Genomic DNA, 14,327 nt, shown 5'->3' on the forward strand with positions numbered 1-14,327 from the left:
AAATCTACACCCCAAAAAAGGAAATAAATCCAACCTAAAAAATTCAAAACCAGTATCCCCCCCCCAAAACAAAGAGCTGGTTTTGTTTTTAACCCAAAAAGGGAGAAGAGCCAGATAATTAAATCTATGAGGGACTTAGCTATTCCTGTACATTTTATGTCAAAGTTGCCCAGATACTACGGTGAGGGGCTGTAATATAAATCCCTGTGATACACACTGAAATCTTTGCAAATCAAGGGACAAGGTTCTCAGTCGGTGTGGTCCCACAGCCAGAGTGCTACATTTTGACGGAGGAAGCCTGGGGGCTACTCCCAGCTATGCCAATGTCCTGTTTCATGACACTATGGGAAACACACCCCTTCGCTGGGCCTTTGTATAATGGGGATAATGATACTGGCTACGCTGTGTAATGTGCTTTGAGATCTATGGATGGCAAATGGTCTCTTAGAGATAGACATTATAATTAAAGGCATGGCAACTTATTTCCCATTTTCTTGGTCTCTTGATGCATGCATAGCACATGTGGGAAAAGGGAGATTTCTTTTGGGATTTGAATGCTGCTGGCATTGGCTTTGGAGCTACACTGTTCTAGCAAACACCACAGGGCTAATTCCCTTGTGAAGGAAACTCTAAATGCTCACCAGCAGGAAGGCTCAGGGGAGATCCCAGCAGCAGGAAGGGCCAGCGGAGGCTGCTGTACCTGATAAACCCTGCAAGAATCCAGAGCAGGAGTCGTATAAGGGTTTGTGCGGTGCAAAGAATCATGCTGGGCGCAGGAGAGACCCAACCCAACAGCAACGTGTAAGAGTCTCTGGAGGAACTGAGAGGGCAAATCTGACAGCGAGACCAGACCCTGGCATCGTTGATGAAGAGGTCGCTGCTTTATGCTGAGGATTAAAAGTGAGTGTTATCAGTCTCAGGGCAAACCCCCAATCTCTTCCTTGGATAGAGTCCTTAATCTGAAAGACACTCTTCTTGGGCAGTGTCCTCACTCCCTGGGAGCTTTGCCTGAGTGAGGACTTTAGCATTTCACCTTGATGTACTACTTGGGAAACTGATGAAACTTAAAAGATCTCTCTATCCACAGACACACCTACCTATCTCTTTATCAAGCCCTTTACACAGCCATCTATATCTCTAGCCTTACACATCTATCTATCCCTCTGTTGAACCTCTTAAACAATCCCCCTATATATCCCTGTCTCTAATCCCTTATAATCCCTCTATCTATCTACCCCTTACACATCTCTCTCTCTCTCTCTCTCTCTCTCTCTCTCTCTCTCTCTCTCTCTCTCTCTCCCCTTAAACATCTATCTACTCCGTAAACACCCCTCTGTCTGTCTAGCCATCATCATCATCATCTGTCCACCCCATCATCTTACATATCCCTCTGTCTATCTGTCCTTCACTCTCCTGCTCTTTAGCCATCTCTCTCTCTCCCCCTAACATCTCATCTTGTTCTCAGGGAATTTTCCACCTCAGTTTCTCAGTGGCCTCTCCTGACTTTCTTGTGGGGCCAATTCCTATGCACTTCCTCAGACCAATCTTGGGAGATGACACAAGTCAGCCACTGAGTATCTTCAGCCTGGATTGCAGAGGCAGTTGAGGGCATACAGTATTTCTTGGGATATACTGAGCACCACACAGGAATGGGGTGTTGTTACCTTAGATTTATCTATTCCCAGTTAGTAGTACAACAATAAGGAATAAAACCAGCCTGAATTCTTTAAAGTTTGAGCCTCCAGGGTGGTGATGGATTATTGAGTTTACTGGAGCACTGGAAATGGCACAATGAGTGAAAAAATTAAAGCTTTATTTAGAATAAACGGGTTAGCTAAAGCGAGCAGGTATTTCAGTATAGCCACACACTGTATTTTATACGCACTCACTAAGATGAAATGACGCCATTCCGAGGTGATGCTTTCTTTCACCGTATCTTGATGGACAATGGGCATGTCTAATTTAAAATTAGCCTACTACTCTTCATGTAATCACTTATAATCATGCCCCTTGATTAACTAACTTTCAGTCTGCCTATTGCCATATCTGTATTTCTGCTACCATAATTAAATATTTCCTAGTTTCTCATTGGCTTTTTAATGTTAAACATTGCCTTAATTAACATCTGTGTAATAGCCATATGAAGAGCTACCAATATTGATAGCATTTTCAAAAATACCAGCATTAATTTAAAAGACTTGTAAAAGCCAATTAGGACCAAAACCTGCTTACACCATGACCAGGGGTTCCACCCTAAGATGTTTCTAACATACCTCTGAATTGTCTCCCTTCACTTCATTCATATTTTAGGAAGCCTTCCTTGGCTATTGTCATACCTGTTTTTTTTTAGGAAAGAGTTTTGGATCTGCTTACATTTCAGTGTATTTTTGTAGAACATAAACAACCATAATTTCTATAGACCACCAAGGAAATTGGCATTGCATTGAATAGCAACTGGAAATCCTTACAGATTAAGAAGCATTGGGTCTCCTGTGATTATGACACTCGCCTGTCAATGGGTGACTTGGGGCTTGTACACACTAGTGCTTACTTTGATATAATTTATGTCGCTCAGGGATGCGAATAAGCCACCCCCCTGAGCATTGTAAGTTACACCAACCTAAGTGCATAGGCAGCACATAATGGGAGCTACGGGAGGCTAAGCCTCCCTAAACCTCCACTAATGCTCCCTGCCAGGGTTGAGCCACAGCAGGGTTCATAGCCTCCAGGTGGCTGGGGCTCAGGGAGGCTTGGGCAGGCCGGCGCTGGGGACGGCTGAGGTGGGCAGGTGGGCCGGGGCTCAGCACAGCTTGGGTGGGCCGGGACTTGGGGTGGCTTGGGCAGGTGTGCTGGAGCTCCTCTGGCTGTGGGTTGGGGCGGGGGGTTGGGGCTCCTCTGGCCCCTGTGAGTGAGTGTGGTGGGGGTGGGTCCTAGGTGGAAGGGGCAGGGCAGGGGGCTAGCCTCCTCAAAAGGGGGGGTCATGCGGCACCCATGCCTAAGAACCGATGTGGACAACGCTATGTCAGCAGGAGAAGCTCTTCTGCCGACATAGCTACCACTGCCTGGGGAGGTGGTATAGAGCATCTGCACTCTAGCAACTCAACAGCAGTGCAGCTACAGTACAGCAGCGTTGCTGCAGCGATTTTAGTGTAGACTAGCCCTTGGTTTCTCTTCTCTGCTCTACCACAGACTTCCTGCATAGCCTTGAGCAAGTCAGTCTGGGCCAGATTTTCAAAGGTATTTAGTCACCTAATGGGATTTTAAGAGCATTTAGCTGCCTAAAACCCATTTAAATCCATTTAATTTAATGTAACTTATTAATTAATAATAAATATAAATAAATTAATGAATTTAAATCAAGTTTCCCAGAGGCTTTTGAAACTCCCACAACTCACATAAATATGTTTGAAATCTGGCCTCAGAAGCTTTTCTGGAAAATATGTTTTAACCATACACAATAAGTTGAGCTCAGTGCAGGGCTAACTGGGGACATTCTTTGCCATGTGTCCTAATGAACATCAGACATGATGATATAATGATCCCTTTTGGCCTTTAATCCTATGAGTGTACAGTGCTTACTTACATTTATTTTTATTACAAATACTTACACTGTAAAAAACAAAATAAATAGTATTTTTCAATTCACCTAATACAAGTACTGTAGTGCAATCTCTTTATCACGAAAGTGCAACTTACAAATGTAGAATTATGTACAAAAAGTAACTGTATTAAAAAATAAAACAATATGAGACTTTAGAATCTACAAGCCCATTCAGTCCTACTTCTTGTTTAGTTAATTGCTCAGACAAGCAAGTTTGTTTACATTTGCAGGAGATAATGCTGCTTGCTTCTTGATCATGTCATCTGAAACTGAGAACAAGTGTTCTCCTGGCACTGTTGTAGCCTGTATCACAAGATATTTACATGCCAGATGTGCTAAAGATTCATATGTCCCTTCATGCTTCAACCACCATTCGAGAGGACATTCGTCCATTCTGCTGACAGGTTCTGCTCAGTTATGATCCAAAGCAGTGTGGACCGACACATGTTCATTTTCATCATCTGAGTCAGATGCCACCAGCAGAAAGTTGATTTTCTTTTTTGATGGTTTGGGTCTGTAGTTTCCACACTGGAATGTTGCTCTTTTAAGACTTCTGAAAGCATGTTCCACACCTTGTCCCTCTCAGATTTTGGAAGGCACTTCAGACTCTTAAACATTGGGTCTAGTGCTGTATCTATCCTTAGAAATCTCACACTGGTACCTGCTTTGTGTTTTGTGAAATCTGCAGAGAAAGTGTTCTTAAAATGAACATGTGCTGGGTCATCTTCTGAGACTGCCATAACATGAAATCTATGGTAGAATGCAGGTAAAATAGAACTGGAGACAAACAATTCTCCCCCAAGGAGTTCAGTCACAAATTTAATTAACACATTATTTTTTTAACGAGTGTCATCAGCATGGAAGTATGTCCTCTGGAATGGTGGCCAAAGCATTAAGGGGTATACAGATGTTTAGCATATCTGGCATGTAAATACCGTACAACGCCAGCTATAAAAGTCTCATGCAAATGGCTGTTCTCACTTTCTGGTGACATTGTAAATAAGTGGGGAGTATTGTCTCCCATAAATGTAAACAAACTTGTTTGTCTTAGCAATTGGCTGAACAATAAGTAGGACTGAGTGGACTTGTAAGCTGTAAAGTTTTGCATCATTTTGTTTTTGAGTTCAGTTATGTAACAAAAAAATTCTACATTTGTAAGTTGCACATTTACAGTAAAGAGATTGCACTATGCTACTTGTATGAGGTGAATTGAAAAATACTGTTTCTTTTGTTTATCATTTTATAGTGTAAATATTTGGAATAAAAATAATAATAGAAAGTGAGCACTGTACACTTTGTATTCTGTGTTGTCATTGAAATCAATATATTTGAAAATGTAGAAAAACATCCAAAACGTTTAAAACATTTTAACTGGTATTCTATTGTTTAACATTGCGATTAAAACGGCGATTAATCATGATTAATTTTTTTTGAGTTAACTGTGATTAATTGACAGCCCTAGTAGAAACGTGATAAATTAACAGTTTTGCAGCTATTTGGGTGTGCTGGAGGGGAATCTATATCCTAATACCCTATGCCAGCGGTTCTCAATCTTTCCAGACTACTGTAACACTTTCAAGAGTCTGATTTGTCTTGCATACCCCAAGTTTCATCTCACTAAAAAATACTTGCTTGCAAAATCAGACATAAAAATACAAAAGTGTCACAGCACACTATTTCTGAAAAATTGCTGACTTTCTCATTTTGTTTGTTTGAATCATAGAATCATAGAATCATAGAATATCAGGGTTGGAAGGGACCTCAGGAGGTCATCTAGTCCAACCCCCTACTCAAAAGCAGGACCAATCCCCAATTAAATCATCCCAGCCAGGGCTTTGTCAAGCCTGACCTTAAAAACTTCTAAGGAAGGAGATTCTACCACCTCCCTAGGTAACGCATTCCAGTGTTTCACCACCCTCCTAGTGAAAAAGTTTTTCCTAATATCCAACCTAAACCTCCCCCACTGCAACTTGAGACCATTACTCCTTGTCCATGTAGTTTGCACTGACTTCACTAGTTTCTTATTTAGCCTGTTGTAAAGCTAGGCAAATATCTAGATCACTTGCTTTTTCTCAATCACCAGTTACATTACACAGATAATGGCGAAAGTGGAAACCTACACACACCTCATGGAGAAAGGAGAAGGGGGAAATAAAACGTCTGTCACAGAATTCATCCTGATGGGATTTGGGAATCTTCCTGGAATGCAAATTCTTTTCTTCCTGCTGTTTCTAGGGATCTATATAGTCACCATGGCTGCAAACACTCTCATTGTAGTGCTAGTTGTGTTTGATCAGCACCTTCACACCCCCATGTACTTCTTCCTGGGAAATTTGTCCTGCTTGGAGATCTGTTGCAACTCAACCATCCTTCCCAGGATGCTGACTGGGGACAGGACCCTTTCTGTTACAGGCTGCATTGTGAAGTTTTATTTGTTTGGTTTCCTAGTGACCACTGAGTGTTATCTGCTAGCTGCGATGTCTTATGATCGATACTTAGCGATATGTAAACCTCTGCACTATGTCACTCGTATGAATGGCAGGTTCTGTATCCAACTAGCAGCTGGATCGTGGCTAAGTTCATTCATAGTTCTTAACATATTAATGTGTTTGGTGTCACAATTAGCCTTCTGTGGCCCTAATGAAATTGATCATTTCTTTTGTGACCTCACCCCAGTGATCAATCTCTCCTGCAGCGACACCAGTCTGGTGACCCTGGCGACCCTCATATTGTCCTCCATAGACACTGTTCCCCCATTTATGTTGACCCTGACATCCTATGTTTATATCATCTCCACCATCCTGAGAATCCCTTCCACCTCTGGGAGGCAAAAGGCCTTTTCCACCTGCTCCTCCCACCTTATTGTGGTTACAATTTTCTATGGGACCTTAATGATTGTCTACATGTCACCAAATACTGGTGCACTCAGAGCCCCAAACAAAGTGTTTTCTGTCTTCTACACGGTCTTGACACCCCTGATCAATCCTCTCATCTACAGCTTGAGAAACAAAGAGGTCAAGGAGTCCCTGAGGAAATTTCTGCGGAAGTATAGGATGTTCCCATGAATTCAGATAAATTGATTGAAATGGGATTATATCAAATCATTAGTCAGAAAGGAACCATCTACATGGTCCAAGTTCTTATCAGTTAAATCATCCTGAGTTTTAGGATGAAGATACAAAGGATTTTTTAAGAGTTGTATTTATTTAGGTAAACAATGGCAGATCCTCAACCGGTGTCAATGTCTAGAGGGACATTCATTTCTACAGTGCGATGCCATTTAAACCAGACAATGATCTTCCTCTAAATATATTTTTAAAAATCTCATCCTGAGCTCAAACTATCTTTGCCTAAATAAAAAATACAGTTCAAGTGCATGATGGGAGATTAAAGCATTCTTTTTTTATTCCCAGTATTGTTTCAGTCTCTACTTCTGGCTGCCCAGGGTTCTTGTTTTGCAAGGAGATACAGGAAGAGTGAGGAAAGTGTATAACCCTAGTGTGAATGGGAGAGATGTTCAAAGGTGGGGTTGGCAGCTCAGCATCCAATCTTTGTTGAAAGTCAGTGGGAGCTGAGCTCCTAAGTTTGTTAAGATGTCTTGAAAACTCCAGCCTATATCTTCAGAGATTTGTAGACATTAATCATCAGTTAAGTTTGAGGACTTTCAAAGAAGATATAAGAAACAAAGCCAACACCCACTGAAGTCAACAGAATGGTTCCCATTGGTCTCCACAGGTCTAAATCAGGCTATTCATCTTCAGTTCATCATCACCTTTCCAACTGCAAAATAAATATAAAGTAAAAATTTACCAGTTGGCTTGATCATATACTGTTGAGTATTCTGTGATAATACATTTTATTTTCTGTTTTCCTCTTGAATTTTTTAAGTACTTGTTCATACATTTTCCGAACACTTCTTAGGTTGTTTGAGCTATAACTATGAGAACTTCCTAATCTATATTTATTATATTTCCCATTTATTATTTCACTCAGACAAATGTTTTGAATGTCTCCAGTGAAACAAAGGTGGGATCTGTTTAATAGAGATGGTAGATAATTTTTTCCCCTATGAAAATGTTCTTTTTCTTTCAGGATTTGTTCAAAACCCTGAGTCTGAAAACTGTTGATTTTAAATGGGCTCTAGTTCCGATTATTCATCCACTATGTTTAATATCTTCAGAAATCCACTTTTCCTAAGAAAAACAAACCAGTTAACAAGCGACCAGCTGGTCCAGTCAAAAGATGGTTTCAGAGTAGCAGCCGTGTTAGTCTGTATTCGCAAAAAGAAAAGGAGGACTTGTGGCACCTTAGAGACTAACAAATTTATTTGAGCATAAGCTTTCATGAGCTACAGCTCACTTCATCGGATGCATTCAGTGGAAAATACAGTGGCGAGATTTATATACATAGAGAACATGAAACAATGGGTGTTACCATACACACTGTAACCAGAGTGATCACTTAAGGTGAGATATTACCATCAGGAGAGCGGGGGTGGGGGGAACCTTTTGTAGTGATAATCAAGGTGGGCCATTTCCAGCAGTTGACAAGAACGTCTGAGGAACAGTAGGGGTGGAGGGGGGGAACAAACATGGGGAAATAGTTTTACGCTGTGTAATGACCCATCCACTCCCAGTCTCTATTCAAGCCTAAGTTAATTGTATCCAGTTTGCAAATTAATTCCAATTCAGCAGTCTCTCCTTGGAGTCTGGTTTTGAAGTTTTCTTGTTGAAGAATTGCAACTTTTAGGTCTGTAATCGAGTGACCAAAGAGATTGAATTAAAAGAGGGTGATCTGAATGGGAAAAATGTGTTAACTTCAGGGAAACTCCAGCAGGAACCATCTCTCTATTGATGATCAATTATTGAGGTACCCCTCAGACCCTAGGATTTTCAAGGCAGATGTGAGCATGACGTATGCATGGGTATTTTTAGGAATTTTATATGCTTAGATAATCATAACCTTGCTGATAACTTTAGTAAAATGGATAAGGCAGACTAGACATTGTTCTTGTGAATGGCTTATGTTACTTTCCTTGGTCTTTGTGTGTTCTTGGAGACTAGATCTGAGACAAATGACAGAGTTACCTTTCAATGTGAGCTTGAAACTGTAGCCAACAGAGACAGAACCATGGTAATATAATACAAAATTACTTAATAGTAAATTAATGTAATTAACTATACATAGTTAGTTAAATTCACTTGAAATAAAATAAAAGGCTACAGATCCCACCAGTCAGTGCTCATTTCTTGGGTCCAGAAGCTGCGCTCTACCATCTACCACTGCTCTGTGACTGCTACCAACAACGTTGAATTGATTTGCACTCTGTCCCACAGCAATCTGTCCTCCATGAAATTGTTACATTTCCCTGCTGCTGCGTTTCTTCTTGCAGCTCTCCAAATATTGGAGGATCATGCTGTGATGTTGCACCCTATTATGCTTTATAGAAATATGCTTATGAATGTAAATATGATATAACTGGAATATGTTTTATGCTACATATGCCATGTAACATATCTCTGAAAAGGTTATGATCTACTGGATATATTCATCCCATTTGTATGCATATATCATTTTTGTATTCAAAATTATGAATATTGGCTGTGTACTTGTTTGATTTTAAGTAGCCTCAGTGAAGTATTTGGTCAGCTTCTTGAAAAAAGACTATTCTCAGTAAGTGCCCAATCAAGAAACACTTAAGCTGACAATAGACTTTGATAGATGCCAGTCCACATCTGAGCTTTCCTGGGAATGTTCCTGTAGAGAACTAAGTCATGCATGGACATGTGACTTGCCCAGATGATTCCAAAACTCCATCTTGTCGAGGGGATTCTACACAGGGGCAGGGAGGGATTTCCACCCACAAGAGAAAAAGTATATAAAGCCCTGGGAGACCCCTCCATTTTGTCTTCTGCTGGCTCAAGAGGTAGCCTCTCCACCCCCAAAGGATACATGAAAGAAACTGGAACAATGCTGGTGCACTCAGAACCATGAGCCCAAAGTTGGTCTAATGCTTAGATGTCAGTGATTTCAGCTCTGCAGATTATGACAAGACTCCCAATGGAGTAAAAATTAGCTCTGTTATTACCCTATGGAGGAAGAGGGAGTCAAAGTGGTGCTTAGGACCCTCAGAAGGGGCCCAAACTACCAGGTACATATACTTACCCCCAGGTTCTCTTAAATTCCCTAGACTTTGGAACCCATGTCCTTGCCTAGCAAGTGCTACTTGGTTGAGGGTGAGTCCCTCTGTCATAAAATGCCAAGTACAGTTCTACTGTCCTTGATTCACATAACCAGGATAACAACTTTATTACTCCTTCCCCAACAACAAAGAGACTGGGGATCCCACAGAAGCCAAACTGACCATTTGGGCAAGCAGTCCATCATGCTAGGCAGGGTGGGTGTGCCCATGCAAACGAGATCAGCACCTGAAGTCCTTTTACACAGCTCATCACCTGTCAGGGTAGAGCTCACTCTGACTCTGCTTACGCTTGGAATCATTTAAAGCCTACTTTTTCGTATTTAATAAAATAACTTTTTACTTATTAATTAACCCAGATTACGTATTAATACCAGGGGTGTGGGCGGAACAGCTGGGTGGGACACCTGTACATATCTCTCTATCAGTGTTCTAGAGGGCGAACAATTTATGAGTTTACCCTGTATAAAGCTTATATAGGGTAAACTTATAAATTGTATAAGCTTCATACAGGGTAACATGGATTTATTTGGGGTATGGACCCCATTGGGAGTTGGATATCTGAGTGCTGGAGACAGGAACACTTCTTAAGCTGTTTTCGGTTAAGCCTGCAGCTTTTGTGGGATGTAGTTCAGACCTGGGTCTGTGTTTGTAGCAGGCTAGTGTGTCTGGCTCAAACCAGGCAGGGCACTGAAGTCCCAAGCTGGCAGGGAAAACAAGCTCAGAGGTAGTCTAAGCACATCAGGTGGCAGTCCCAAAGGGGTTTCTGTGATCCAACCCATCACACGTGCATCCTCTGTTTGCAACAGTCTTGACAATAGTGCAGAGCTGTGCAGTTTCCACGCTTCTGTCAGAGAGAGAGAAGGGTCATGCAAGATTGTTGTATTTTTAAGAAAGGTGCAAAAATGATGGGATATGGAGGGCATTATGGGATGGAGAAATTGAATGGTGGGAAGTCGACTCTTGCTCCCACTCACCCCTGCCTGACTCATTTCTGCCCCATAATGCATTGCCAAAACTTCCCAAAAGACAGTGAGCTGGATGATGGTGAGTTGAACACCAGGATACCTACTCATGGTGTACTGCATTGTGGATTGACACAAGCAATCCTGGTGTGTACGCAAGGAGCCAAGCATGCATGCACACAAGTGACATAGTATCTGTAAAGGATTTATGACGAAGTAACTTGCATCAACCAAAGTTTGTAGTGTAGACATAGTCCCTCAAAGAGTTCCTAGAGCAGGTCTTTTAGAAAAACATCCAATCTTGATTTAAAAATTTCCAGTGATAGAGAATCCATCATGACTTTGGTGAATTTTTCCAGTGTTTAATTACCTTCACATCTTTCACTCCCCCAACCACAGTCCTTGGGCATTTCAAACCTCGGTGAGGGCACAAGGCCTTCTAAAAAAAAGCAAGAAACTTCAGTGAGATTAGCACACATAACCTGGGATTTACAAGTGCTGGCCTCCAATGCCTGAGTTTTGAAGACTTTTTAAATGTCTTGAATCTTACACAGTGCTCCAATGGGTAAGGCACTGGACAGTGAATCAAGAGATCTGGATTCTGTTTGCTGCTCTGACCTGAAGTGCGGTCTTGGACAAACCATTGTATCTGTCCCTTCCCACTCCCCTTGGTCTATGTCAAGTGCAAGTTTTTGGGACAGGGACAGACACTTCCTCTTTGTGTGTGTAGCACCCATTACAATGGGGCCCCCCATCTCTATTTGAGTCCTTAAGGAGTCACCAACATAAAATAATCACAGCCCTTGTGTTTTTGGTAATTTTTGCTGGGCAATATAAAATCACTCCCCTTTCTATCCCCAAACCCACAACCAAATCCCAACTCAGGGAAAAAGGAATGAATACAGTCTAAAAAATCAAAAATGAAAAATTTCAACCCAAAGCAGAGGGTTTTGTTTTCACACCAAAAAGTAACACGAGACAGAGACTCCATTAAATCTACAAGGGACTTTGCTATGCTTATTGATGTGATGTTGAAGTTACCCAGATTTAATTTTTTTATTAAAGTTAATGTTTAAAATCAAATTTACACAAGTTAAGAGGGAAGGCACTGTACATCTGGGGTCGGGCTTGGGTTATGGGGGATTGCAAGTATCAGTTACAAGGTTCACGAGGTACATACATATCACATAACTCCAGCATAGATCCAGATTGGGGTGTGGGAGTTTTTAAAGTGTCAGTGGATAAATGGGCTTGGGTACGCCACCCATGGCATGTATTAGGAGTACAGTCAGGACTGGTGTAGAGAATAAGTTCCTGAGTGGAGAATAACTACAGTGATGGGCAGTGATACAAATCCCTCAGATACACACTGAAATCTTTGAATGGTAATAGACAAAAGCTCTCAATCTTTGTGGCCCAGCAGCGAGGGCCGACATATTGGTGCAGGAACCCTGGAAGCTATTTCCATGTATGCCAGTGGCTGTTTCATGACTCTTTGGAAATTGTGTCCATTCTCTGTGCCTCAGTTTCCTCATCAGTCAATTGGGTATAAGTATGCTGGCCATACTGTGTTGTGTGCTTTGAGATCCATGGATGGAAAACAGCCTGTTAGAACTAGATATTATTATTAAAGGCATGGAAACTTATTCCCCATTCTCTTGAGTTCTTGACATACACAGAGCACATGGGGGAAAAGGAAAATTTCCTTTGGAATGAGAATGCCGGAAGCGTCAGGTTTGGTGTTACACTGTTTTAACAAAACAGCACGTTGTTAATACTTTCCCTATGAAGGTAATTCTAAGTGATCACCAGCAGGAGGCCCAAAGGAGCTCCCAGCAGCAGAGGTGGATGGGGGAGGCTACTTTCCCCAATAAAGGATGCAAGAATCCAGAGCAGGAGACATTAAGGATTTGTGTCATGCAGACTGGCACACTGAGCAGCAGGAGAGAGACCCATCCCAACAGCAACATGCAGCTATCTCTCCAAGAACCGAAAGGACAAGACTGACTGTGAGGCTAGACCCAGGCACCGTCAATGGAATGGTTGTTGCTTCATGATGAGGATTAAAGGTGAGTGAGATCAGTCTCAGGGCAAACCCGCAATCTCTTCCTCAGAGGACACTCCTCTTGGTTAGTGTCTTTGCTCACTGGATCTTTGCCTGATAAGGACTTTAGAATGTGATGGTGATTTATTGCTAGAGAAATTGATGAAAGACAAAGGAGATCTGTCTACCACCTCCCCACCCCCATCTCTCTCTCTAATAAGCCATTATGTATCCTTCTAAGCCCTTATATTTATCCCTATATCAAGCCTCTTCTACAGTCTCTCTTTTTATCTCTCCCTCTACCAAACCCCTTTCACATCCCTCTATCTTTTTATTTAGACACCTCTAAATCTCCGTTGAGTCCCTTACACATTTATCTACCTATCTCCTTAAACTTCTGACTGTTCCCATACAAACTCCTCCATCTATCCATCAATCACCTTACACATCCTTCTATCTGTCTGTTTCCCTATCCTGGACATCACTTCAGTTTCTCAAAGACCTTTCTCCTCCTTTCTCCTCAGTTTCTCAACTGTTTCTCAGCTGCCTACTCAGCCCTTCCTGCAGTGCAGATTCCTATGTGCCTGCCCACCCCAGACCTGTGAGATTCTACGTATCTTCTGTTGAGTGTCTTCGGCATGGATTTCAGAGGGAGCAGAGGGCCTGCAGCACTTCCTGGGAGGGTCTGAGCACCACACAGGAAAGGGCTCTACATGTGAAATGCATGGAGACTGGAAATCCTTACAGATTAAGTAGTGGCACCAGTGGGACAAACTTTCTCTGGCCATTTAATGCTCCATCTTAGCTTTCAAGAGGAAGGGTAGTCCAATGGTTAGGGCACTACGTTGTCCTTTGGTTTCTAGACTAGACTTGGGTTCTATTCTCTGCTCTACCACCACCTTCCTGTATAGCCTTGAGGAAGTCACCCCGGGCCAGAATTTTAAAGGTATTTCGGTGCCTACTTGGATTTTCAAAAGTAGTTACCTGCCTAACACTCATTCAGATCAATGAGTTTTAGTTGCCTGGATGCCTTTGTAAATCCCACTAGATCCCGAAATACCTTTAAATATCTGGCTCTGGATGCTTTTTCTGAAAATATGTTTTTTGCCAAACACAATTAATTGAGCTCAATGCAGAACTAACTGGGGACATTCTTTGGTGTGTGTTATAGGGGATGTCAGATGAGATGAGCTAATAGTCCCTTTTGGCCTATAATTCCATGAATTGATGAATGAAAAAAGTTGAGAACTGGTGTAGAAAAAATGAGAAATTCACTGTGTTGCTGCTCTTTGGCTGGGATAGTGGGGAAATTCTATTCCTAGCTCTGTGCAACACCTGGGTGAGAAGCCGTTCCTCAGCTGGGAGGGAATATAAACCCTGGTCTTCATTGGCACCCTGAATTTATAATTAATCAGATAGAGGGAAACCACACCATTGTACAGCAAACTCCTTAACAAATCAGTACTTTTTCTCAATCCTTAGTTGCATCACATGGAGAAAGGGGAAGGGGGAAATCAA

At 41.8% G+C, this 14,327-nt stretch overlaps 1 protein-coding gene across 1 annotated transcript; it reads left to right on the forward strand.

Moving 5' to 3' along the window:
- Nucleotides 1–5,853: 5,853 nt before the first annotated feature.
- Nucleotides 5,854–6,666, forward strand: LOC311529497 (olfactory receptor 11A1-like; the record flags this gene model as incomplete). Its single annotated transcript, XM_084645442.1, has 1 exon — nt 5,854–6,666. One exon carries the CDS (start codon nt 5,854–5,856, stop codon nt 6,664–6,666), a length of 813 nt encoding a protein of 270 aa, XP_084501568.1.
- Between the last annotated feature and the right edge of the window lie 7,661 nt (nt 6,667–14,327).

Source organism: Lepidochelys olivacea (assembly GCF_965140295.1).
Source record: "Lepidochelys olivacea isolate rLepOli2 genome assembly, chromosome: 13".
Taxonomy (NCBI): domain Eukaryota; kingdom Metazoa; phylum Chordata; order Testudines; family Cheloniidae; genus Lepidochelys; species Lepidochelys olivacea.